General features: G+C 35.2%; 2 protein-coding genes, 2 long non-coding RNA genes and 1 pseudogene across 9 annotated transcripts in view; 3 read left to right on the top strand and 2 right to left on the bottom strand.

Moving 5' to 3' along the window:
* Window positions 1–183: 183 nt before the first annotated feature.
* On the top strand, window positions 184–11,218 carry LOC126877551 (glutathione S-transferase-like). 3 transcript variants are annotated; one of them, XM_050640229.1, is made up of 4 exons: window positions 8,665–8,764; window positions 9,734–9,869; window positions 10,181–10,348; window positions 10,606–11,218. In XM_050640229.1, the coding sequence occupies exons 3-4, from the start codon at window positions 10,204–10,206 to the stop codon at window positions 10,911–10,913; spliced, it is 453 nt and encodes a 150-aa protein (XP_050496186.1). In that variant the 5' UTR covers window positions 8,665–8,764; window positions 9,734–9,869; window positions 10,181–10,203; the 3' UTR covers window positions 10,914–11,218. The 3 variants fall into 3 exon arrangements, with proteins under 3 accessions (XP_050496184.1, XP_050496185.1, XP_050496186.1); XM_050640227.1 differs by lacking the exons at window positions 8,665–8,764; window positions 9,734–9,869; window positions 10,181–10,348; window positions 10,606–11,218 and adding exons at window positions 184–479; window positions 737–1,349; XM_050640228.1 differs by lacking the exons at window positions 8,665–8,764; window positions 9,734–9,869; window positions 10,181–10,348 and adding an exon at window positions 194–479.
* Window positions 1,340–17,350, bottom strand: LOC126877552 (uncharacterized). 2 transcript variants are annotated; one of them, XR_007695114.1, is made up of 3 exons: window positions 16,472–17,350; window positions 13,976–16,067; window positions 1,340–4,011 (listed from the first exon to the last, which is right to left on the bottom strand). It is a non-coding gene; the product is annotated as an uncharacterized LOC126877552 (long non-coding RNA). The 2 variants fall into 2 exon arrangements; XR_007695113.1 differs by lacking the exon at window positions 1,340–4,011 and adding an exon at window positions 11,209–13,880.
* Window positions 4,140–26,646, top strand: part of LOC126877549 (uncharacterized) — a 24,930-nt gene continuing 2,423 nt past the window's right edge. Inside the window, exon 1 of one of the 3 annotated variants that reach the window (XM_050640225.1) lies at window positions 4,140–4,921. The gene's annotated coding sequence lies outside the window, so the exon portion shown is untranslated. Of the gene's footprint in view, window positions 4,922–14,748; window positions 14,791–24,069; window positions 24,664–26,646 lie in introns of those variants that run through there. The other 2 variants (XM_050640224.1, XM_050640223.1) reach the window with 2 other exon arrangements.
* On the top strand, window positions 19,603–21,087 carry LOC126877550 (glutathione S-transferase-like; annotated as a pseudogene).
* On the bottom strand, window positions 25,679–26,637 carry LOC126877553 (uncharacterized). Its single transcript, XR_007695115.1, has 2 exons — window positions 26,345–26,637; window positions 25,679–25,940 (listed from the first exon to the last, which is right to left on the bottom strand). It is a non-coding gene; the product is annotated as an uncharacterized LOC126877553 (long non-coding RNA).

The following is a 26,646-nucleotide window of genomic DNA, read 5'->3' as shown; positions in this document are numbered from 1 at the left end:
GTAAGCTTAAAATTTAAAGAAATTCTGTTTCTTAAATCTCATCTTTCCTAATTTAACTAAAGTAGCTAAATAAAGTAGAACACAATTATGCAGAGTATAACAGATATTATTGTTTACTCTCCATTGCTCTATAAGATATGTGGGAGAACAATAGGTATTGTTAAGGAGACAATGCCCTTTGTTTGCTGATAAATTATCAATAAATTAAATTATATCTTTCCAAAACAGATAACAGGAAGCTAGATATTTAAGAAGCATCATAATCTGTTTGTTCGATAGAATCTTTGATTCTATTAGTTGTATGTTTTTAGTGACTCCTTATGGCCAGCTTCCTATGCTCGTAGCTGATAGAAGGAAGGTTGCTCAGTCTACAGCTATTTGCCGTTACTTAGCCAAACAATATGACTTAGCTGGAAAGACTGACTGGGCAGATCTTCATATTGATGCCACTGTTGATACTATTCATGATATTCGTCATAGTGAGTATCCAGTGCTGTTTTGCATAAATCTTATGAGAATCTTGATAACAGATAGTACATATCTGTTCAGGTATTTATTAGTTGAAATCCGATTTAATATATGATTTAATCGAACGATACACGTATGTCAACAATACAAGACAAAGGATTAAAAAGGATTGTAATTCTATCTTCAGTATCATTTAAATTTCGCACAACACTGTATTCAAATTAGTATAACATTAGCGAATAGTATTTAACTGAAAACAAATTTTCAGAAATTGCCGCCTTCCACTATGAGGAGGACGAGAAGGTCAAAGCTGCAAAACGCAAGGCTGCTGAAGAGACGCTGCTGTTCATTTTAGAACGTTTGGACCAGCAAGTGAAGGAAAATGACGGCTACTTCTACGATGGTACTCTCTCTTGGGCTGATTTAACATTCGTTGCTCTGCTCGATTATTTGAACTTTATGTACAAGTCTGATCTGATCGAGAATTACGAGAATCTGAAGCTGCTGGAGAAAAAGGTCCTCCTTCTGCCCAAGATCAAAAACTGGATTGAGAGACGCCCAGTTAGCGAATTCTAAACTTCACGATTGCTTATGGTTTTATAAGCGTTTAAAGATTGCGGTCTTAGTGTGTTGAGAGAATGAAGAACGAATCGTGTTGATGGAAGTTTGTACGGAATATACTGATTGCTTTTAACATTCATTAGTTCCAGTTATTACCGATATTTTTGTCATTTAGTTAGGGTTTTCCCTTTAGATTACGTTGTGATAGAGAACTATTATTTGTGTATTCCTACAGAAACATACGAACTATATAAACTGTTGACACGATGTTGTGCTTTTGTATTATAGAGATAATAATAAAACCATCAAACAATCATTAATTATGTTTTTTATTATATTCATTAAGAATTGAAGATTACCTCCTTGGTGATCTTGATAATATCGTATTTTACAAATGTTGAACAAAAAAAAATGTATGATTATTTTATTCAATACATTATGAGGGTTGCTTTAAAAAAAATACGAGTTACATATTTCTTTGAAAAAAGCATGATTTTTATCGATACAATAATGTTCTTCTGTTATCGCTTTAAAGTTGAGTACTTCGTTGATTACACGAGAGAACTCGCCTACAGCAAACAAGATACGACCGTGTGTAAAGTAATTAATCTGTTTGCTCGTTGCTAGCTACACATAAGGCTTGCGTAAAAAAAGATATGCATTTCAGTTCAGGCGGAGAATTATGTAGGAAGTCATTTTGTCGATCAATAACTTAGTTAATAAAAGATCAAATTTTCATGTACATAAATGTAAGTAACGTTCAAGTATTAATCATTACATACAATTTTTGTATAATTCGATATCTTGGTCACTTACATCTTACAAATGATATATAGATAATATTTATGAGATACATTGGAGTTATCTTTTAGTTAACGCCATTTTTTCTTGTTTTCTCTGTACTTTTACTATTCTTCCAAAAATATCAAAGGATCGATGACTTCAAATTAAACTAGAATTGCTTCGGTATATTGTCAATCAATGGCTATTTGTATTCACATCTATATCAAAGGAAAACCGATTGCAAAATTAATTACCCTTGCAACTCCGCAATCTGAAACTATGTGTGATCGACCTTGAAGATGACAAATCTCAATGTTTGAAGTAGTACAAAAAGATGATAATTTAATTTCGCTTTATCAAACTGTACAAAATTTGTATACACATACAGAAAAAAAACGGAGTTCAAACATTAATCAACATGAATTATCGGTTATTATTGCTGAGTAATTATTAGGATTAGAGTTTTGGAGTATCGATCGTATCGAGTTTTAACTATCGGTTTCCGCAATTTATTGTTTTTCTAAATTATGTCTAAATGGTATCAGTTTTTGAATATTTTATAGTTTACACTCCAACATACTGACGTAAGCTATCGAAAATAATTGTAAATTATGCAATATCATTTTTTTTATATTTCATAATCTAAATTTTAATCTATTTTTTGTATTTAACATCCCTTTTTTATTGTTCTTGTACGTTCTTCAAAAAATCTTAATTTTTTTTTTGGATAAAATCTTGTGTGAATTTACAAAAAATACGATTCTGCGTTTAATTTTTTTCCCTTATTGTCTTTACATATTTGGAGTTTAAACGCGTTATAAGTACGTTTTTTTTTTTAACATGATTACGTAGAATTCTTATTCTGAATAAATTATTTGTTTCCGCTTCATAACTGTTTCTAAATTACAGTGCATTTAATCTTGAAATGCACAGTAACATTTTATACTTTTTACGTTCTAAGGAATTTTCAGGATCGGTTAAAAATTAAATTACAGTAATGGTAATACTCAATATTAATGTCAGACGTGGATACTTCACTGTTTTGTATAATAATTTGTTATCTTGGCATCGATCAAGGTATTTAATATACAAAGCGTACAGATTAATAAGAATTTTAATTAATCCTTCTTCTATAGTATTCACCGTTCTTTTCGAGCTCGTACCATTTCAAATAGACTTTCGAATAGATTTCAAAGATTTGTCTGTTCAAATAAAACGCGATCTTTTTTATTTCCCTATCAGTCGTCCCGTTACTGTTCCGTAGTTTCCAACAGATTGCAGATTCGTTTAAAAAACATTTGTAACGAAAAACAAACCCACTCGCAGAAATGTTATTCAATATCGCATTTATAACTTTCATAGACATCCTCCTCTCATTGCTATCATTGTAAACAGATTGAAACTTCGTTTGCAAACACTCGCGATTAAAAAAAAAAGAAAAAAAGAAGAATTAATCTTAAACAATTTTATCTCGTGTTCCATTTATAATTTTCATAATTGTCTTCCCGACGTTGTATCATTTTAAATGGCTTTTTTCTATCCATCTATGTTGCAGCGAGATCAACGGTCCTAATTACTAAATTGCACGATGTGTTCATACAAATTCACTTTTTATGAACGCGATGAAACGAAATGAAACCTAAGTAGAGATTTGTTTTCTCATCAAGTATAACGAGTTTTATACTTTGGATAGATTGCCTCGTTGTGAGAAGGTCTTAATCGTTTATAATTGCGATTAAGTAATTGCAATAAGTCATATTTTTAAGAAACGTTCTCACATGCTGTCACACACTCTAATTAGAAAAGGATCATGAAACATTCGGTTTATGATATTATTTGTTTGTAAATCTTCCTGCTTCCGGAAACTTTTTTAAATATGAAAATATTTATATACAAAATTAAATATTTTTTTCAATATCAACACTTCTTGCGTTTATGTTGTCCTAGTCAGAATTATATTATTTCGTGTATCCTGTTGCTCTTTATATGATAGTCCTCCCGTTGGCCGCGGATTCGTTATCAAGCCTGAGGCCCTCGTCACTAGTGTCACTATCGACAATAAAGGTACCCCACCCGCGACCGGACGATGGAGAACTCCAACACGGAATCGCAATCTCCCGCGAGCCCTGCCCGGGAGGGCGCCTCGAGCTCGGACTCGGAATGTGACTCGAGCTCGGCCTGCTCATGAGGGACCACCCCCTGAAAAACAGCGCACTGTATTCTGCCCTAAACCGTGCCCTAGAGGGTCTGGCAGCGTATTGGCTTACGCAGATAATGGACGGCGACGAGCTCACCTGGCCAGATTTTAAGGAACAATTCGCCGCGCACTTCGGTGGCTAAGAAGTAGCAGCCGCGTCGCTAATCAAGGTAGCCGAGGAACTACCGCGGGACGGCGAAACACCAGGAGCGTACGGAAATCGTATCATCACCCTCCTGGGGTCGAAGTGGCGAAATTCAACCAGGGAAGAGGTACTCGCCGCCACCGCCCTCCATCTGCTGGGCTCGCGCGATGAACGTTTTAAACGACTAGCGCTCACGAGTGACATCACGTCGGTGAAACAATTCCAAAGAGAAATGAAGCTCTTCCTATACACGGAGTGGCCAACGCCCCCGCCGTGGAGGTCATTAGCGAGCTCCGGAAACAAACGAGGCAGGTCACCCGCCCCCTGGACCAGGTGTGGCCACTGCGGTATTTACGGACATCCGACATTCGAATGCCGCAAGAGGGCGAAGTGGGAACCGAAGAAGGACCCTCGACGCCCGGAGGAAAGCCGACCGGCTGCACCACCAAAAGCGTTGTGCTTTCACTGCCACATGCCGGGACACATCGCGTCTCGCTGTCCATCGCGGCGAGAAGAAAAACATTGCCCCGAGGACGAGCGCCGGGTCGATGCCTGCGTGGTGGAAGCCCCGACGGGTAGACTAAGCCAGCAGGCCACACACGAGGACGTGTAAGTGTCAGGATGGCCGAGTCGGAGACGAAAGGACGCCGGGGCCCCTCTGGAACTTCAGGACAACACCCTAACCTTGCAACCTAGAGCCTAATATAGCCATAACGAAACAATCGCAAGTATCCAAACCGATAGCAATCGTAGCAATTTGAAGCAAGGTGAGTAACTGATGAGATGACTTTGCATTTGTCTCACCACAGAGACAGACGTTCAAGAATTCATTGTGAAAAGACGAGTACAAACAAGATACGTATGTCTTTCCGTTAAGCGAATGTTACAGTTTGTTTGCAAAAGTCAGTTTTTAGATTATAGAATCGTAGATAGAATTTAGAGGATAGAAACTTTTAGTAGTCACTTTTAGTTTAGTAAAGTCTTATCGACAATAAGCAGACTACGTTATGATACAACGATTCCAACTGAAGATTTCTATCGACATCACGAATTCGATGGCTTCCAAATTTTCTTCTCTGCAATCTCAGACGCTCAACTCGAAAGAATCTTTTAGATGCCCCGACAAACACTCGACTCAGGTTATCTATTATCGTAATCTTCCTACGGGATTTTTTTTAACTGCGTTGCGTTAACGAATAACGGGATAACATCACGTTTCTCTCAACGCCTTTCAACGTTCTACAACTTTTATTCTTTGCAAATCCCTGTCTCTATATGATAAACGCTGGTTATCCGCGGAAGGAGCGAGGACAACGAGGTGTTACTCGATGATCAAAGACAGGAAGATCCTGGTACGCGATAACGTTACTAATTTCCAATTACGATATGTGTGATTACGTAACATCTGCTGTCTGCATAATGCGTTAACGATCCGCGCGTTGATCGCATAAATATAAATCGAAGGGAATGGAATCGCTCGAAACTCATGCAACTATCCGCAGGTGTTTAAAATCGTGTTTTTACACCGCCAACGTAACGTCACGCCAGTCGAATCGAAAAATTATTACTAGACACCGAAGGTGAACAAAAAACGAGGTAAATAGGCTACCGATTGAATAATATCATAACGATCGTATCTCTGGTTTTTGCTCGTCTTTTATATTTGTTTCAAATGTATAAAATATAATCGTATCGATATCGTCCACGATTAAAGCCATCCATCCGCCATCGACGAGGAACGAACGATTATATTTTATCATTTATGCGAATCCTTCTCTTCTCTTCTTTCTCTATTTACGCCCCTCGCCTTGCTTCGTACCGCCGATGATTCACAATTCGATGCACCTGAACAGCTGGAACGTCGCAGATTTTTCCGTACGATAACAAACGTGTTTTTGATGGCCTGCTTTAAACCGTGACGATCGCCATGACGTGCATCAATTGTCGAATGATGTAGTGCGACGATACTCTTACGCAACTTTTTCTTACGCTGTTTTTTCCTCTATTCTTTCTTCCTGTGTGTTATCACATGATCATGAGATACCTGTATAGAAGATGCAAAGAGTCTGTGAAGAATTTACAGATATTTAAGATTATTATAATGATTAAGCAAAAGCTAAGACTCAAAATATTGCTCAAGATGTAATTATGTAATATTTACTCAATTTCTAGAAGACTGTTTATATCTTGTTGTTATTCTTGATATGGAGATAAATATAGTATACTTTATTAAGACCTAGATAAAAGACTTTTTTCTCGTTTCTCTTCTCCTACTTAATCACTAAGAGTTATATAACGTTTATTCGATAATTCTGCTTCTCCTGACCTTTCCACAAATGGTTGTTTATATCTCGACATTCTTGGTACTTTTAATCAAATTTTAATAACAGTACTTTACTCGTCAGAAGTAAATAAAAAAGCTCTAAGTAGAAGCAAGGATTTACTTACCTTTCCTTTCTCGAATCTCAGTTAGCAATGTTGTTCCTCTTGAAAGATTTTCCAAGTTTCCAAGACAATTTCCACGCTGGTAACATTGTATATATTTCAAGTATCGTGAACCACAGGAACTTGTTGAGGCAATATTGAAGAAAGCAAAGAGAATGAAGAAATTGTAGGAACTATGAGAGGCTACTCCTTCTTTCACAACTTATTTTCTCTTCGTTTGGGGGGAAAAACACAAATGAATGTAACGGTTGGTTTCATATACGTTTCAGCTATCTGCTACTATCGCATGGAGGAGGATCCTGAAAAGAAGGAAGCGAGGAAGAATCAACTTTTGAACGAAACAATACCATTTTACTTGACTAAATTCGACCAGATTATTGGCGAAAATGAAGGATATATCATTCCTTCTATCGTAAGATAGTTTATCCAAATTTAATGTTAAAATTTTTAGTCTTTGTGCAAACTGGGCCATGTTGTCCATAAAAAATTATTGAAACTTTGTTGCGACAAGACAGCTTTAATTGTTGAGAGCAGAGTGTATCTTTAAAATTCACTCCTGTTAGTTTATGTACAAATGAATTTGCCAAGATTTTCAGCTTTTAGATAATTATTCATGTATCTTCCTCATCAAGTTTGATAGAAATTATTACTATCGTAATCAAAGCAAAGATTAAGATATGTAAAATCATTTCTCTGGATATGACACTCTTGTTTAATGAGTGATAAATGATACCATTCGAAATATCATATTTATATAATATATAATGATACTTATAAGTGTAATCACTTAAGTACAGATATCTGAATTTTTCTCACTGTCACTGACATAGATACGTATTATCGTTCCTTAGATTACTTGACCAGTTTATTTCTTTCATCACTGTGTTATTATATAATAATAATAAATAATCACATTAAATTAATTTAGTATGATTATGTTGTTTAATAATACGTGTTTCATTGCAAAATATTTAGCGATTGAAGGGCTCATAGGAAACATGAAAGTGAAAGAATACTAGAATCTAGAGTTTACGATTTCAATCTCTTTAACGAGATATTTATCATATTACACAATTCCTGTAAATGTATTTGTAATTATATCGCCGAAGAATTGTATTTAATTAAGCTATGAAGTTGTGGAATCGTGAGAAGGATTATTTTTATAGAACTGTCTAATTTCCATTCGACATTGATTCAGGATACACATTACTCTTTTTTACATAATACCAGTTTTGTCATTTTTAATTAACAAACACCTCCAAAGGTTGAAGTTTCTAAAATTATCTTCTTTCGAACGGTCAATATCCTTCCACCGGGTAGGACACACCCACAGATCAGTCACTTATTCATCTCGTACATACGCACCAGCGTAACTGCCTTCGTTATAAGTTGTTGGAATAAACGGTGAAATATAACTTACTATACTGTGTCATATTCATTTAACCACCTCTTATCTTAACCGAAACAGGGGAACCACTACTTCGCGGCGTCGATTCACCGAATCGTAGCGAGAATTTACGCCTCTCGCTACTGCGACTGCGTCTCTCCGCGAACGGTCGTAACACATTGATCGACAGAAGTACTAAACTCTAATAACATAAATTTATATATTTTCTATTTCCCAGCCACCAGTTTTATAGATTTTTCTATCTTCTGTACTACTTTTATCCCTTTTATTTTTTCTTACATGAGATTATTGTAAATTTAATATCATTTGTTCGCAATATTTGTTATTTATCTTTCCTTGAATTTGAAATTTCGCGCTTCAATGTTGTGTGTTGTTCGACGTTTTATCGAACGATGTTTATCGAACTAGTTCATGAATACATACATAATCATTAAAGAATCTATAAACCTTACTAGTTTGTTTTTACTAAGTTTTGTTACAGAAAACATGTTCTCATAAATTTTCAACTTTAATTTATGGAAATTTATTAACCTTAAACTATAAAATCATTCAATGAGTCTTTCCGGATGTTTTTATGTAGTCATAATTTCACATATCAGCACAGCTCCACCAATAGGATAAGAGTTACGTGGAAGCAACAGGGGGGAAGAAGAACATATATTGATCTAAAGGTTATTTTTGTCTCATTCAAGTTTCTGTTAACCGGCTTGGAAATTTCCTGTGCTTGTTTCGACTTTGAAGTCTTAAAAAAAAAATTGTAAGTAAATAGTATATATATAGTATATATATCCTGAGTCAAAGTTTCTCTTTATAAATAATAAACCGTTTGAAAACTATATTTTGTATGTTTTTTCCTTATTCATAATTAAATAATAAATATGAAATACTTCTACAGAAAGCCGACATCCTTCAATTAACCGAACAGCAGATGATTTAAAAATTAGTAGTTGAAAGAAATAAATGTTATTACATGTTCATAATTGATCGATAAATTTAAGTATACAATTAGAAAATGTTTCTTCTGTATTGATAACTAAATAATACAGATAAGATACAAGATACTTGTACGAAAAGTCGGCGCGTCGTTCAATTAACGGAACAGCAGAGGATTTGAAAATTAGTAGTTGAAAGAAATAAATGTTATCATATGTTTATAATTGATCGATAAATTTAAGTATGCAATTAGAAAATGTTTCTTAAGTTTGGAAGAATATATAATCATGCTGAATGTTTTGTAGTTACGAAAGTTGTATACAAACATACATTGTACATACGACTAGTAATGGTACTAAATTACTGTTAGAGGGTCTTGGGTGTATAGAACCATATGGTTAAATTAATACTAGAGATAACGAATCGTGCGAATGTAATTAATATTTTGAAATGCGTTGTTTGCATTAATTGATAGTTTTCTTATAAACTTTTTTATAAACAATTTCATTGCTATAGAAAGAAAAAATAAATGCCGGTAATATGTCTATCCTACTTAAATAGAAAGTGCAATATTTTGTTATAATATTTGGCGCAAGTTTATACATTATTACATCCAAAAATAATATTCTTTTTATATCTAAGCTATATTAAAATATAAAGATACAAATAGCTATGCGAGTAGTTAGTAGTTGATGCTTTTTACTTAAATTGTCTTATACTTCATAATTTGTAATAATATAATTCTTGTCATCAATGATTCTTTGTTTTTACTTTGTATATATTATACTTCCAGGAAGATGCCGCTCTATAAATTGACTTACTTCCCAGTTACGGCATTGGCAGAACCAATCCGTTCTTCTTCAGCTATGCTAGTATTCCATTTGAAGATGAACGTATCAAAAAGGACGTCTGGCCAGAAATAAAGCCCTGTAAGCTTAAAATTTAAAGAAATTCTGTTTCTTAAATCTCATCTTTCCTAATTTAACTAAAGTAGCTAAATAAAGTAGAACACAATTATGCAGAGTATAACAGATATTATTGTTTACTCTCCATTGCTCTATAAGATATGTGGGAGAACAATAGGTATTGTTAAGGAGACAATGCCCTTTGTTTGCTGATAAATTATCAATAAATTAAATTATATCTTTCCAAAACAGATAACAGGAAGCTAGATATTTAAGAAGCATCATAATCTGTTTGTTCGATAGAATCTTTGATTCTATTAGTTGTATGTTTTTAGTGACTCCTTATGGCCAGCTTCCTATGCTCGTAGCTGATAGAAGGAAGGTTGCTCAGTCTACAGCTATTTGCCGTTACTTAGCCAAACAATATGACTTAGCTGGAAAGACTGACTGGGCAGATCTTCATATTGATGCCACTGTTGATACTATTCATGATATTCGTCATAGTGAGTATCCAGTGCTGTTTTGCATAAATCTTATGAGAATCTTGATAACAGATAGTACATATCTGTTCAGGTATTTATTAGTTGAAATCCGATTTAATATATGATTTAATCGAACGATACACGTATGTCAACAATACAAGACAAAGGATTAAAAAGGATTGTAATTCTATCTTCAGTATCATTTAAATTTCGCACAACACTGTATTCAAATTAGTATAACATTAGCGAATAGTATTTAACTGAAAACAAATTTTCAGAAATTGCCGCCTTCCACTATGAGGAGGACGAGAAGGTCAAAGCTGCAAAACGCAAGGCTGCTGAAGAGACGCTGCTGTTCATTTTAGAACGTTTGGACCAGCAAGTGAAGGAAAATGACGGCTACTTCTACGATGGTACTCTCTCTTGGGCTGATTTAACATTCGTTGCTCTGCTCGATTATTTGAACTTTATGTACAAGTCTGATCTGATCGAGAATTACGAGAATCTGAAGCTGCTGGAGAAAAAGGTCCTCCTTCTGCCCAAGATCAAAAACTGGATTGAGAGACGCCCAGTTAGCGAATTCTAAACTTCACGATTGCTTATGGTTTTATAAGCGTTTAAAGATTGCGGTCTTAGTGTGTTGAGAGAATGAAGAACGAATCGTGTTGATGGAAGTTTGTACGGAATATACTGATTGCTTTTAACATTCATTAGTTCCAGTTATTACCGATATTTTTGTCATTTAGTTAGGGTTTTCCCTTTAGATTACGTTGTGATAGAGAACTATTATTTGTGTATTCCTACAGAAACATACGAACTATATAAACTGTTGACACGATGTTGTGCTTTTGTATTATAGAGATAATAATAAAACCATCAAACAATCATTAATTATGTTTTTTATTATATTCATTAAGAATTGAAGATTACCTCCTTGGTGATCTTGATAATATCGTATTTTACAAATGTTGAACAAAAAAAAATGTATGATTATTTTATTCAATACATTATGAGGGTTGCTTTAAAAAAAATACGAGTTACATATTTCTTTGAAAAAAGCATGATTTTTATCGATACAATAATGTTCTTCTGTTATCGCTTTAAAGTTGAGTACTTCGTTGATTACACGAGAGAACTCGCCTACAGCAAACAAGATACGACCGTGTGTAAAGTAATTAATCTGTTTGCTCGTTGCTAGCTACACATAAGGCTTGCGTAAAAAAAGATATGCATTTCAGTTCAGGCGGAGAATTATGTAGGAAGTCATTTTGTCGATCAATAACTTAGTTAATAAAAGATCAAATTTTCATGTACATAAATGTAAGTAACGTTCAAGTATTAATCATTACATACAATTTTTGTATAATTCGATATCTTGGTCACTTACATCTTACAAATGATATATAGATAATATTTATGAGATACATTGGAGTTATCTTTTAGTTAACGCCATTTTTTCTTGTTTTCTCTGTACTTTTACTATTCTTCCAAAAATATCAAAGGATCGATGACTTCAAATTAAACTAGAATTGCTTCGGTATATTGTCAATCAATGGCTATTTGTATTCACATCTATATCAAAGGAAAACCGATTGCAAAATTAATTACCCTTGCAACTCCGCAATCTGAAACTATGTGTGATCGACCTTGAAGATGACAAATCTCAATGTTTGAAGTAGTACAAAAAGATGATAATTTAATTTCGCTTTATCAAACTGTACAAAATTTGTATACACATACAGAAAAAAAACGGAGTTCAAACATTAATCAACATGAATTATCGGTTATTATTGCTGAGTAATTATTAGGATTAGAGTTTTGGAGTATCGATCGTATCGAGTTTTAACTATCGGTTTCCGCAATTTATTGTTTTTCTAAATTATGTCTAAATGGTATCAGTTTTTGAATATTTTATAGTTTACACTCCAACATACTGACGTAAGCTATCGAAAATAATTGTAAATTATGCAATATCATTTTTTTTATATTTCATAATCTAAATTTTAATCTATTTTTTGTATTTAACATCCCTTTTTTATTGTTCTTGTACGTTCTTCAAAAAATCTTAATTTTTTTTTTGGATAAAATCTTGTGTGAATTTACAAAAAATACGATTCTGCGTTTAATTTTTTTCCCTTATTGTCTTTACATATTTGGAGTTTAAACGCGTTATAAGTACGTTTTTTTTTTTAACATGATTACGTAGAATTCTTATTCTGAATAAATTATTTGTTTCCGCTTCATAACTGTTTCTAAATTACAGTGCATTTAATCTTGAAATGCACAGTAACATTTTATACTTTTTACGTTCTAAGGAATTTTCAGGATCGGTTAAAAATTAAATTACAGTAATGGTAATACTCAATATTAATGTCAGACGTGGATACTTCACTGTTTTGTATAATAATTTGTTATCTTGGCATCGATCAAGGTATTTAATATACAAAGCGTACAGATTAATAAGAATTTTAATTAATCCTTCTTCTATAGTATTCACCGTTCTTTTCGAGCTCGTACCATTTCAAATAGACTTTCGAATAGATTTCAAAGATTTGTCTGTTCAAATAAAACGCGATCTTTTTTATTTCCCTATCAGTCGTCCCGTTACTGTTCCGTAGTTTCCAACAGATTGCAGATTCGTTTAAAAAACATTTGTAACGAAAAACAAACCCACTCGCAGAAATGTTATTCAATATCGCATTTATAACTTTCATAGACATCCTCCTCTCATTGCTATCATTGTAAACAGATTGAAACTTCGTTTGCAAACACTCGCGATTAAAAAAAAAAGAAAAAAAGAAGAATTAATCTTAAACAATTTTATCTCGTGTTCCATTTATAATTTTCATAATTGTCTTCCCGACGTTGTATCATTTTAAATGGCTTTTTTCTATCCATCTATGTTGCAGCGAGATCAACGGTCCTAATTACTAAATTGCACGATGTGTTCATACAAATTCACTTTTTATGAACGCGATGAAACGAAATGAAACCTAAGTAGAGATTTGTTTTCTCATCAAGTATAACGAGTTTTATACTTTGGATAGATTGCCTCGTTGTGAGAAGGTCTTAATCGTTTATAATTGCGATTAAGTAATTGCAATAAGTCATATTTTTAAGAAACGTTCTCACATGCTGTCACACACTCTAATTAGAAAAGGATCATGAAACATTCGGTTTATGATATTATTTGTTTGTAAATCTTCCTGCTTCCGGAAACTTTTTTAAATATGAAAATATTTATATACAAAATTAAATATTTTTTTCAATATCAACACTTCTTGCGTTTATGTTGTCCTAGTCAGAATTATATTATTTCGTGTATCCTGTTGCTCTTTATATGATAGTCCTCCCGTTGGCCGCGGATTCGTTATCAAGCCTGAGGCCCTCGTCACTAGTGTCACTATCGACAATAAAGGTACCCCACCCGCGACCGGACGATGGAGAACTCCAACACGGAATCGCAATCTCCCGCGAGCCCTGCCCGGGAGGGCGCCTCGAGCTCGGACTCGGAATGTGACTCGAGCTCGGCCTGCTCATGAGGGACCACCCCCTGAAAAACAGCGCACTGTATTCTGCCCTAAACCGTGCCCTAGAGGGTCTGGCAGCGTATTGGCTTACGCAGATAATGGACGGCGACGAGCTCACCTGGCCAGATTTTAAGGAACAATTCGCCGCGCACTTCGGTGGCTAAGAAGTAGCAGCCGCGTCGCTAATCAAGGTAGCCGAGGAACTACCGCGGGACGGCGAAACACCAGGAGCGTACGGAAATCGTATCATCACCCTCCTGGGGTCGAAGTGGCGAAATTCAACCAGGGAAGAGGTACTCGCCGCCACCGCCCTCCATCTGCTGGGCTCGCGCGATGAACGTTTTAAACGACTAGCGCTCACGAGTGACATCACGTCGGTGAAACAATTCCAAAGAGAAATGAAGCTCTTCCTATACACGGAGTGGCCAACGCCCCCGCCGTGGAGGTCATTAGCGAGCTCCGGAAACAAACGAGGCAGGTCACCCGCCCCCTGGACCAGGTGTGGCCACTGCGGTATTTACGGACATCCGACATTCGAATGCCGCAAGAGGGCGAAGTGGGAACCGAAGAAGGACCCTCGACGCCCGGAGGAAAGCCGACCGGCTGCACCACCAAAAGCGTTGTGCTTTCACTGCCACATGCCGGGACACATCGCGTCTCGCTGTCCATCGCGGCGAGAAGAAAAACATTGCCCCGAGGACGAGCGCCGGGTCGATGCCTGCGTGGTGGAAGCCCCGACGGGTAGACTAAGCCAGCAGGCCACACACGAGGACGTGTAAGTGTCAGGATGGCCGAGTCGGAGACGAAAGGACGCCGGGGCCCCTCTGGAACTTCAGGACAACACCCTAACCTTGCAACCTAGAGCCTAATATAGCCATAACGAAACAATCGCAAGTATCCAAACCGATAGCAATCGTAGCAATTTGAAGCAAGGTGAGTAACTGATGAGATGACTTTGCATTTGTCTCACCACAGAGACAGACGTTCAAGAATTCATTGTGAAAAGACGAGTACAAACAAGATACGTATGTCTTTCCGTTAAGCGAATGTTACAGTTTGTTTGCAAAAGTCAGTTTTTAGATTATAGAATCGTAGATAGAATTTAGAGGATAGAAACTTTTAGTAGTCACTTTTAGTTTAGTAAAGTCTTATCGACAATAAGCAGACTACGTTATGATACAACGATTCCAACTGAAGATTTCTATCGACATCACGAATTCGATGGCTTCCAAATTTTCTTCTCTGCAATCTCAGACGCTCAACTCGAAAGAATCTTTTAGATGCCCCGACAAACACTCGACTCAGGTTATCTATTATCGTAATCTTCCTACGGGATTTTTTTTAACTGCGTTGCGTTAACGAATAACGGGATAACATCACGTTTCTCTCAACGCCTTTCAACGTTCTACAACTTTTATTCTTTGCAAATCCCTGTCTCTATATGATAAACGCTGGTTATCCGCGGAAGGAGCGAGGACAACGAGGTGTTACTCGATGATCAAAGACAGGAAGATCCTGGTACGCGATAACGTTACTAATTTCCAATTACGATATGTGTGATTACGTAACATCTGCTGTCTGCATAATGCGTTAACGATCCGCGCGTTGATCGCATAAATATAAATCGAAGGGAATGGAATCGCTCGAAACTCATGCAACTATCCGCAGGTGTTTAAAATCGTGTTTTTACACCGCCAACGTAACGTCACGCCAGTCGAATCGAAAAATTATTACTAGACACCGAAGGTGAACAAAAAACGAGGTAAATAGGCTACCGATTGAATAATATCATAACGATCGTATCTCTGGTTTTTGCTCGTCTTTTATATTTGTTTCAAATGTATAAAATATAATCGTATCGATATCGTCCACGATTAAAGCCATCCATCCGCCATCGACGAGGAACGAACGATTATATTTTATCATTTATGCGAATCCTTCTCTTCTCTTCTTTCTCTATTTACGCCCCTCGCCTTGCTTCGTACCGCCGATGATTCACAATTCGATGCACCTGAACAGCTGGAACGTCGCAGATTTTTCCGTACGATAACAAACGTGTTTTTGATGGCCTGCTTTAAACCGTGACGATCGCCATGACGTGCATCAATTGTCGAATGATGTAGTGCGACGATACTCTTACGCAACTTTTTCTTACGCTGTTTTTTCCTCTATTCTTTCTTCCTGTGTGTTATCACATGATCATGAGATACCTGTATAGAAGATGCAAAGAGTCTGTGAAGAATTTACAGATATTTAAGATTATTATAATGATTAAGCAAAAGCTAAGACTCAAAATATTGCTCAAGATGTAATTATGTAATATTTACTCAATTTCTAGAAGACTGTTTATATCTTGTTGTTATTCTTGATATGGAGATAAATATAGTATACTTTATTAAGACCTAGATAAAAGACTTTTTTCTCGTTTCTCTTCTCCTACTTAATCACTAAGAGTTATATAACGTTTATTCGATAATTCTGCTTCTCCTGACCTTTCCACAAATGGTTGTTTATATCTCGACATTCTTGGTACTTTTAATCAAATTTTAATAACAGTACTTTACTCGTCAGAAGTAAATAAAAAAGCTCTAAGTAGAAGCAAGGATTTACTTACCTTTCCTTTCTCGAATCTCAGTTAGCAATGTTGTTCCTCTTGAAAGATTTTCCAAGTTTCCAAGACAATTTCCACGCTGGTAACATTGTATATATTTCAAGTATCGTGAACCACAGGAACTTGTTGAGGCAATATTGAAGAAAGCAAAGAGAATGAAGAAATTGTAGGAACTATGAGAGGCTACTCCTTCTTTCACAACTTATTTTCTCTTCGTTTGGGGGGAAAAACACAAATGAATGTAACGGTTGGTTTCATATACGTTTCAGCTATCTGCTACTATCGCATGGAGGAGGATCCTGAAAAGAAGGAAGCGAGGAAGAATCAACTTTTGAACGAAACAATACCATTTTACTTGACTAAATTCGACCAGATTATTGGCGAAAATGAAGGATATATCATTCCTTCTATCGTAAGATAGTTTATCCAAATTTAATGTTAAAATTTTTAGTCTTTGTGCAAACTGGGCCATGTTGTCCATAAAAAATTATTGAAACTTTGTTGCGACAAGACAGCTTTAATTGTTGAGAGCAGAGTGTATCTTTAAAATTCACTCCTGTTAGTTTATGTACAAATGAATTTGCCAAGATTTTCAGCTTTTAGATAATTATTCATGTATCTTCCTCATCAAGTTTGATAGAAATTATTACTATCGTAATCAAAGCAAAGATTAAGATATGTAAAATCATTTCTCTGGATATGACACTCTTGTTTAATGAGTGATAAATGATACCATTCGAAATATCATATTTATATAATATATAATGATACTTATAAGTGTAATCACTTAAGTACAGATATCTGAATTTTTCTCACTGTCACTGACATAGATACGTATTATCGTTCCTTAGATTACTTGACCAGTTTATTTCTTTCATCACTGTGTTATTATATAATAATAATAAATAATCACATTAAATTAATTTAGTATGATTATGTTGTTTAATAATACGTGTTTCATTGCAAAATATTTAGCGATTGAAGGGCTCATAGGAAACATGAAAGTGAAAGAATACTAGAATCTAGAGTTTACGATTTCAATCTCTTTAACGAGATATTTATCATATTACACAATTCCTGTAAATGTATTTGTAATTATATCGCCGAAGAATTGTATTTAATTAAGCTATGAAGTTGTGGAATCGTGAGAAGGATTATTTTTATAGAACTGTCTAATTTCCATTCGACATTGATTCAGGATACACATTACTCTTTTTTACATAATACCAGTTTTGTCATTTTTAATTAACAAACACCTCCAAAGGTTGAAGTTTCTAAAATTATCTTCTTTCGAACGGTCAATATCCTTCCACCGGGTAGGACACACCCACAGATCAGTCACTTATTCATCTCGTACATACGCACCAGCGTAACTGCCTTCGTTATAAGTTGTTGGAATAAACGGTGAAATATAACTTACTATACTGTGTCATATTCATTTAACCACCTCTTATCTTAACCGAAACAGGGGAACCACTACTTCGCGGCGTCGATTCACCGAATCGTAGCGAGAATTTACGCCTCTCGCTACTGCGACTGCGTCTCTCCGCGAACGGTCGTAACACATTGATCGACAGAAGTACTAAACTCTAATAACATAAATTTATATATTTTCTATTTCCCAGCCACCAGTTTTATAGATTTTTCTATCTTCTGTACTACTTTTATCCCTTTTATTTTTTCTTACATGAGATTATTGTAAATTTAATATCATTTGTTCGCAATATTTGTTATTTATCTTTCCTTGAATTTGAAATTTCGCGCTTCAATGTTGTGTGTTGTTCGACGTTTTATCGAACGATGTTTATCGAACTAGTTCATGAATACATACATAATCATTAAAGAATCTATAAACCTTACTAGTTTGTTTTTACTAAGTTTTGTTACAGAAAACATGTTCTCATAAATTTTCAACTTTAATTTATGGAAATTTATTAACCTTAAACTATAAAATCATTCAATGAGTCTTTCCGGATGTTTTTATGTAGTCATAATTTCACATATCAGCACAGCTCCACCAATAGGATAAGAGTTACGTGGAAGCAACAGGGGGGAAGAAGAACATATATTGATCTAAAGGTTATTTTTGTCTCATTCAAGTTTCTGTTAACCGGCTTGGAAATTTCCTGTGCTTGTTTCGACTTTGAAGTCTTAAAAAAAAAATTGTAAGTAAATAGTATATATATAGTATATATATCCTGAGTCAAAGTTTCTCTTTATAAATAATAAACCGTTTGAAAACTATATTTTGTATGTTTTTTCCTTATTCATAATTAAATAATAAATATGAAATACTTCTACAGAAAGCCGACATCCTTCAATTAACCGAACAGCAGATGATTTAAAAATTAGTAGTTGAAAGAAATAAATGTTATTACATGTTCATAATTGATCGATAAATTTAAGTATACAATTAGAAAATGTTTCTTCTGTATTGATAACTAAATAATACAGATAAGATACAAGATACTTGTACGAAAAGTCGGCGCGTCGTTCAATTAACGGAACAGCAGAGGATTTGAAAATTAGTAGTTGAAAGAAATAAATGTTATCATATGTTTATAATTGATCGATAAATTTAAGTATGCAATTAGAAAATGTTTCTTAAGTTTGGAAGAATATATAATCATGCTGAATGTTTTGTAGTTACGAAAGTTGTATACAAACATACATTGTACATACGACTAGTAATGGTACTAAATTACTGTTAGAGGGTCTTGGGTGTATAGAACCATATGGTTAAATTAATACTAGAGATAACGAATCGTGCGAATGTAATTAATATTTTGAAATGCGTTGTTTGCATTAATTGATAGTTTTCTTATAAACTTTTTTATAAACAATTTCATTGCTATAGAAAGAAAAAATAAATGCCGGTAATATGTCTATCCTACTTAAATAGAAAGTGCAATATTTTGTTATAATATTTGGCGCAAGTTTATACATTATTACATCCAAAAATAATATTCTTTTTATATCTAAGCTATATTAAAATATAAAGATACAAATAGCTATGCGAGTAGTTAGTAGTTGATGCTTTTTACTTAAATTGTCTTATACTTCATAATTTGTAATAATATAATTCTTGTCATCAATGATTCTTTGTTTTTACTTTGTATATATTATACTTCCAGGAAGATGCCGCTCTATAAATTGACTTACTTCCCAGTTACGGCATTGGCAGAACCAATCCGTTCTTCTTCAGCTATGCTAGTATTCCATTTGAAGATGAACGTATCAAAAAGGACGTCTGGCCAGAAATAAAGCCCTGTAAGCTTAAAATTTAAAGAAATTCTGTTTCTTAAATCTCATCTTTCCTAATTTAACTAAAGTAGCTAAATAAAGTAGAACACAATTATGCAGAGTATAACAGATATTATTGTTTACTCTCCATTGCTCTATAAGATATGTGGGAGAACAATAGGTATTGTTAAGGAGACAATGCCCTTTGTTTGCTGATAAATTATCAATAAATTAAATTATATCTTTCCAAAACAGATAACAGGAAGCTAGATATTTAAGAAGCATCATAATCTGTTTGTTCGATAGAATCTTTGATTCTATTAGTTGTATGTTTTTAGTGACTCCTTATGGCCAGCTTCCTATGCTCGTAGCTGATAGAAGGAAGGTTGCTCAGTCTACAGCTATTTGCCGTTACTTAGCCAAACAATATGACTTAGCTGGAAAGACTGACTGGGCAGATCTTCATATTGATGCCACTGTTGATACTATTCATGATATTCGTCATAGTGAGTATCCAGTGCTGTTTTGCATAAATCTTATGAGAATCTTGATAACAGATAGTACATATCTGTTCAGGTATTTATTAGTTGAAATCCGATTTAATATATGATTTAATCGAACGATACACGTATGTCAACAATACAAGACAAAGGATTAAAAAGGATTGTAATTCTATCTTCAGTATCATTTAAATTTCGCACAACACTGTATTCAAATTAGTATAACATTAGCGAATAGTATTTAACTGAAAACAAATTTTCAGAAATTGCCGCCTTCCACTATGAGGAGGACGAGAAGGTCAAAGCTGCAAAACGCAAGGCTGCTGAAGAGACGCTGCTGTTCATTTTAGAACGTTTGGACCAGCAAGTGAAGGAAAATGACGGCTACTTCTACGATGGTACTCTCTCTTGGGCTGATTTAACATTCGTTGCTCTGCTCGATTATTTGAACTTTATGTACAAGTCTGATCTGATCGAGAATTACGAGAATCTGAAGCTGCTGGAGAAAAAGGTCCTCCTTCTGCCCAAGATCAAAAACTGGATTGAGAGACGCCCAGTTAGCGAATTCTAAACTTCACGATTGCTTATGGTTTTATAAGCGTTTAAAGATTGCGGTCTTAGTGTGTTGAGAGAATGAAGAACGAATCGTGTTGATGGAAGTTTGTACGGAATATACTGATTGCTTTTAACATTCATTAGTTCCAGTTATTACCGATATTTTTGTCATTTAGTTAGGGTTTTCCCTTTAGATTACGTTGTGATAGAGAACTATTATTTGTGTATTCCTACAGAAACATACGAACTATATAAACTGTTGACACGATGTTGTGCTTTTGTATTATAGAGATAATAATAAAACCATCAAACAATCATTAATTATGTTTTTTATTATATTCATTAAGAATTGAAGATTACCTCCTTGGTGATCTTGATAATATCGTATTTTACAAATGTTGAACAAAAAAAAATGTATGATTATTTTATTCAATACATTATGAGGGTTGCTTTAAAAAAAATACGAGTTACATATTTCTTTGAAAAAAGCATGATTTTTATCGATACAATAATGTTCTTCTGTTATCGCTTTAAAGTTGAGTACTTCGTTGATTACACGAGAGAACTCGCCTACAGCAAACAAGATACGACCGTGTGTAAAGTAATTAATCTGTTTGCTCGTTGCTAGCTACACATAAGGCTTGCGTAAAAAAAGATATGCATTTCAGTTCAGGCGGAGAATTATGTAGGAAGTCATTTTGTCGATCAATAACTTAGTTAATAAAAGATCAAATTTTCATGTACATAAATGTAAGTAACGTTCAAGTATTAATCATTACATACAATTTTTGTATAATTCGATATCTTGGTCACTTACATCTTACAAATGATATATAGATAATATTTATGAGATACATTGGAGTTATCTTTTAGTTAACGCCATTTTTTCTTGTTTTCTCTGTACTTTTACTATTCTTCCAAAAATATCAAAGGATCGATGACTTCAAATTAAACTAGAATTGCTTCGGTATATTGTCAATCAATGGCTATTTGTATTCACATCTATATCAAAGGAAAACCGATTGCAAAATTAATTACCCTTGCAACTCCGCAATCTGAAACTATGTGTGATCGACCTTGAAGATGACAAATCTCAATGTTTGAAGTAGTACAAAAAGATGATAATTTAATTTCGCTTTATCAAACTGTACAAAATTTGTATACACATACAGAAAAAAAACGGAGTTCAAACATTAATCAACATGAATTATCGGTTATTATTGCTGAGTAATTATTAGGATTAGAGTTTTGGAGTATCGATCGTATCGAGTTTTAACTATCGGTTTCCGCAATTTATTGTTTTTCTAAATTATGTCTAAATGGTATCAGTTTTTGAATATTTTATAGTTTACACTCCAACATACTGACGTAAGCTATCGAAAATAATTGTAAATTATGCAATATCATTTTTTTTATATTTCATAATCTAAATTTTAATCTATTTTTTGTATTTAACATCCCTTTTTTATTGTTCTTGTACGTTCTTCAAAAAATCTTAATTTTTTTTTTGGATAAAATCTTGTGTGAATTTACAAAAAATACGATTCTGCGTTTAATTTTTTTCCCTTATTGTCTTTACATATTTGGAGTTTAAACGCGTTATAAGTACGTTTTTTTTTTTAACATGATTACGTAGAATTCTTATTCTGAATAAATTATTTGTTTCCGCTTCATAACTGTTTCTAAATTACAGTGCATTTAATCTTGAAATGCACAGTAACATTTTATACTTTTTACGTTCTAAGGAATTTTCAGGATCGGTTAAAAATTAAATTACAGTAATGGTAATACTCAATATTAATGTCAGACGTGGATACTTCACTGTTTTGTATAATAATTTGTTATCTTGGCATCGATCAAGGTATTTAATATACAAAGCGTACAGATTAATAAGAATTTTAATTAATCCTTCTTCTATAGTATTCACCGTTCTTTTCGAGCTCGTACCATTTCAAATAGACTTTCGAATAGATTTCAAAGATTTGTCTGTTCAAATAAAACGCGATCTTTTTTATTTCCCTATCAGTCGTCCCGTTACTGTTCCGTAGTTTCCAACAGATTGCAGATTCGTTTAAAAAACATTTGTAACGAAAAACAAACCCACTCGCAGAAATGTTATTCAATATCGCATTTATAACTTTCATAGACATCCTCCTCTCATTGCTATCATTGTAAACAGATTGAAACTTCGTTTGCAAACACTCGCGATTAAAAAAAAAAGAAAAAAAGAAGAATTAATCTTAAACAATTTTATCTCGTGTTCCATTTATAATTTTCATAATTGTCTTCCCGACGTTGTATCATTTTAAATGGCTTTTTTCTATCCATCTATGTTGCAGCGAGATCAACGGTCCTAATTACTAAATTGCACGATGTGTTCATACAAATTCACTTTTTATGAACGCGATGAAACGAAATGAAACCTAAGTAGAGATTTGTTTTCTCATCAAGTATAACGAGTTTTATACTTTGGATAGATTGCCTCGTTGTGAGAAGGTCTTAATCGTTTATAATTGCGATTAAGTAATTGCAATAAGTCATATTTTTAAGAAACGTTCTCACATGCTGTCACACACTCTAATTAGAAAAGGATCATGAAACATTCGGTTTATGATATTATTTGTTTGTAAATCTTCCTGCTTCCGGAAACTTTTTTAAATATGAAAATATTTATATACAAAATTAAATATTTTTTTCAATATCAACACTTCTTGCGTTTATGTTGTCCTAGTCAGAATTATATTATTTCGTGTATCCTGTTGCTCTTTATATGATAGTCCTCCCGTTGGCCGCGGATTCGTTATCAAGCCTGAGGCCCTCGTCACTAGTGTCACTATCGACAATAAAGGTACCCCACCCGCGACCGGACGATGGAGAACTCCAACACGGAATCGCAATCTCCCGCGAGCCCTGCCCGGGAGGGCGCCTCGAGCTCGGACTCGGAATGTGACTCGAGCTCGGCCTGTTCATGAGGGACCACCCCCTGAAAAACAGCGCACTGTATTCTGCCCTAAACCGTGCCCTAGAGGGTCTGGCAGCGTATTGGCTTACGCAGATAATGGACGGCGACGAGCTCACCTGGCCAGATTTTAAGGAACAATTCGCCGCGCACTTCGGTGGCTAAGAAGTAGCAGCCGCGTCGCTAATCAAGGTAGCCGAGGAACTACCGCGGGACGGCGAAACACCAGGAGCGTACGGAAATCGTATCATCACCCTCCTGGGGTCGAAGTGGCGAAATTCAACCAGGGAAGAGGTACTCGCCGCCACCGCCCTCCATCTGCTGGGCTCGCGCGATGAACAAACGTTTTAAACGACTAGCGCTCACGAGTGACATCACGTCGGTGAAACAATTCCAAAGAGAAATGAAGCCCTTCCTATACACGGAGTGGCCAACGCCCCCGCCGTGGAGGTCATTAGCGAGCTCCGGAAACAAACGAGGCAGGTCACCCGCCCCCTGGACCAGGTGTGGCCACTGCGGTATTTACGGACATCCGACATTCGAATGCCGCAAGAGGGCGAAGTGGGAACCGAAGAAGGACCCTCGACGCCCGGAGGAAAGCCGACCGGCTGCACCACCAAAAGCGTTGTGCTTTCACTGCCACATGCCGGGACACATCGCGTCTCGCTGTCCATCGCGGCGAGAAGAAAAACATTGCCCCGAGGACGAGCGCCGGGTCGATGCCTGCGTGGTGGAAGCCCCGACGGGTAGACTAAGCCAGCAGGCCACACACGAGGACGTGTAAGTGTCAGGATGGCCGAGTCGGAGACGAAAGGACGCCGGGGCCCCTCTGGAACTTCAGGACAACACCCTAACCTTGCAACCTAGAGCCTAATATAGCCATAACGAAACAATCGCAAGTATCCAAACCGATAGCAATCGTAGCAATTTGAAGCAAGGTGAGTAACTGATGAGATGACTTTGCATTTGTCTCACCACAGAGACAGACGTTCAAGAATTCATTGTGAAAAGACGAGTACAAACAAGATACGTATGTCTTTCCGTTAAGCGAATGTTACAGTTTGTTTGCAAAAGTCAGTTTTTAGATTATAGAATCGTAGATAGAATTTAGAGGATAGAAACTTTTAGTAGTCACTTTTAGTTTAGTAAAGTCTTATCGACAATAAGCAGACTACGTTATGATACAACGATTCCAACTGAAGATTTCTATCGACATCACGAATTCGATGGCTTCCAAATTTTCTTCTCTGCAATCTCAGACGCTCAACTCGAAAGAATCTTTTAGATGCCCCGACAAACACTCGACTCAGGTTATCTATTATCGTAATCTTCCTACGGGATTTTTTTTAACTGCGTTGCGTTAACGAATAACGGGATAACATCACGTTTCTCTCAACGCCTTTCAACGTTCTACAACTTTTATTCTTTGCAAATCCCTGTCTCTATATGATAAACGCTGGTTATCCGCGGAAGGAGCGAGGACAACGAGGTGTTACTCGATGATCAAAGACAGGAAGATCCTGGTACGCGATAACGTTACTAATTTCCAATTACGATATGTGTGATTACGTAACATCTGCTGTCTGCATAATGCGTTAACGATCCGCGCGTTGATCGCATAAATATAAATCGAAGGGAATGGAATCGCTCGAAACTCATGCAACTATCCGCAGGTGTTTAAAATCGTGTTTTTACACCGCCAACGTAACGTCACGCCAGTCGAATCGAAAAATTATTACTAGACACCGAAGGTGAACAAAAAACGAGGTAAATAGGCTACCGATTGAATAATATCATAACGATCGTATCTCTGGTTTTTGCTCGTCTTTTATATTTGTTTCAAATGTATAAAATATAATCGTATCGATATCGTCCACGATTAAAGCCATCCATCCGCCATCGACGAGGAACGAACGATTATATTTTATCATTTATGCGAATCCTTCTCTTCTCTTCTTTCTCTATTTACGCCCCTCGCCTTGCTTCGTACCGCCGATGATTCACAATTCGATGCACCTGAACAGCTGGAACGTCGCAGATTTTTCCGTACGATAACAAACGTGTTTTTGATGGCCTGCTTTAAACCGTGACGATCGCCATGACGTGCATCAATTGTCGAATGATGTAGTGCGACGATACTCTTACGCAACTTTTTCTTACGCTGTTTTTTCCTCTATTCTTTCTTCCTGTGTGTTATCACATGATCATGAGATACCTGTATAGAAGATGCAAAGAGTCTGTGAAGAATTTACAGATATTTAAGATTATTATAATGATTAAGCAAAAGCTAAGACTCAAAATATTGCTCAAGATGTAATTATGTAATATTTACTCAATTTCTAGAAGACTGTTTATATCTTGTTGTTATTCTTGATATGGAGATAAATATAGTATACTTTATTAAGACCTAGATAAAAGACTTTTTTCTCGTTTCTCTTCTCCTACTTAATCACTAAGAGTTATATAACGTTTATTCGATAATTCTGCTTCTCCTGACCTTTCCACAAATGGTTGTTTATATCTCGAAATTCTTGGTACTTTTAATCAAATTTTAATAACAGTACTTTACTCGTCAGAAGTAAATAAAAAAGCTCTAAGTAGAAGCAAGGATTTACTTACCTTTCCTTTCTCGAATCTCAGTTAGCAATGTTGTTCCTCTTGAAAGATTTTCCAAGTTTCCAAGACAATTTCCACGCTGGTAACATTGTATATATTTCAAGTATCGTGAACCACAGGAACTTGTTGAGGCAATATTGAAGAAAGCAAAGAGAATGAAGATTAAATTCTGACAATAAATAAAAATCCAAATTCTTCCTAAAAAGCTAGTGATCTTTAGTTAAGAGTTCGATTTTTCACATTTTTCAAGGTAAATTAAAAAATTGTTTAATAGAGGAGGTACAAAATAAATGTATACAAACCTT

Source organism: Bombus huntii, unplaced genomic scaffold, assembly GCF_024542735.1.
Source record: "Bombus huntii isolate Logan2020A unplaced genomic scaffold, iyBomHunt1.1 ctg00000187.1, whole genome shotgun sequence".
Taxonomy (NCBI): Eukaryota; Metazoa; Arthropoda; class Insecta; order Hymenoptera; family Apidae; genus Bombus; species Bombus huntii.
The sequence above is the reverse complement of the archived record's forward strand: the minus strand, read 5'-3'. Positions and strand labels throughout refer to the sequence as shown.

Coding starts and splice junctions, on each gene's coding strand:
- LOC126877551 (XM_050640228.1), top strand. CDS start 302: ATGTTTTTAGTGACTCCTTATGGCCAGCTTCCTATGCTCGTAGCTGAT. Junction 480..10,605: donor TATTCATGATATTCGTCATA/GTGAGTATCCAG, acceptor ACAAATTTTCAG/AAATTGCCGCCTTCCACTAT.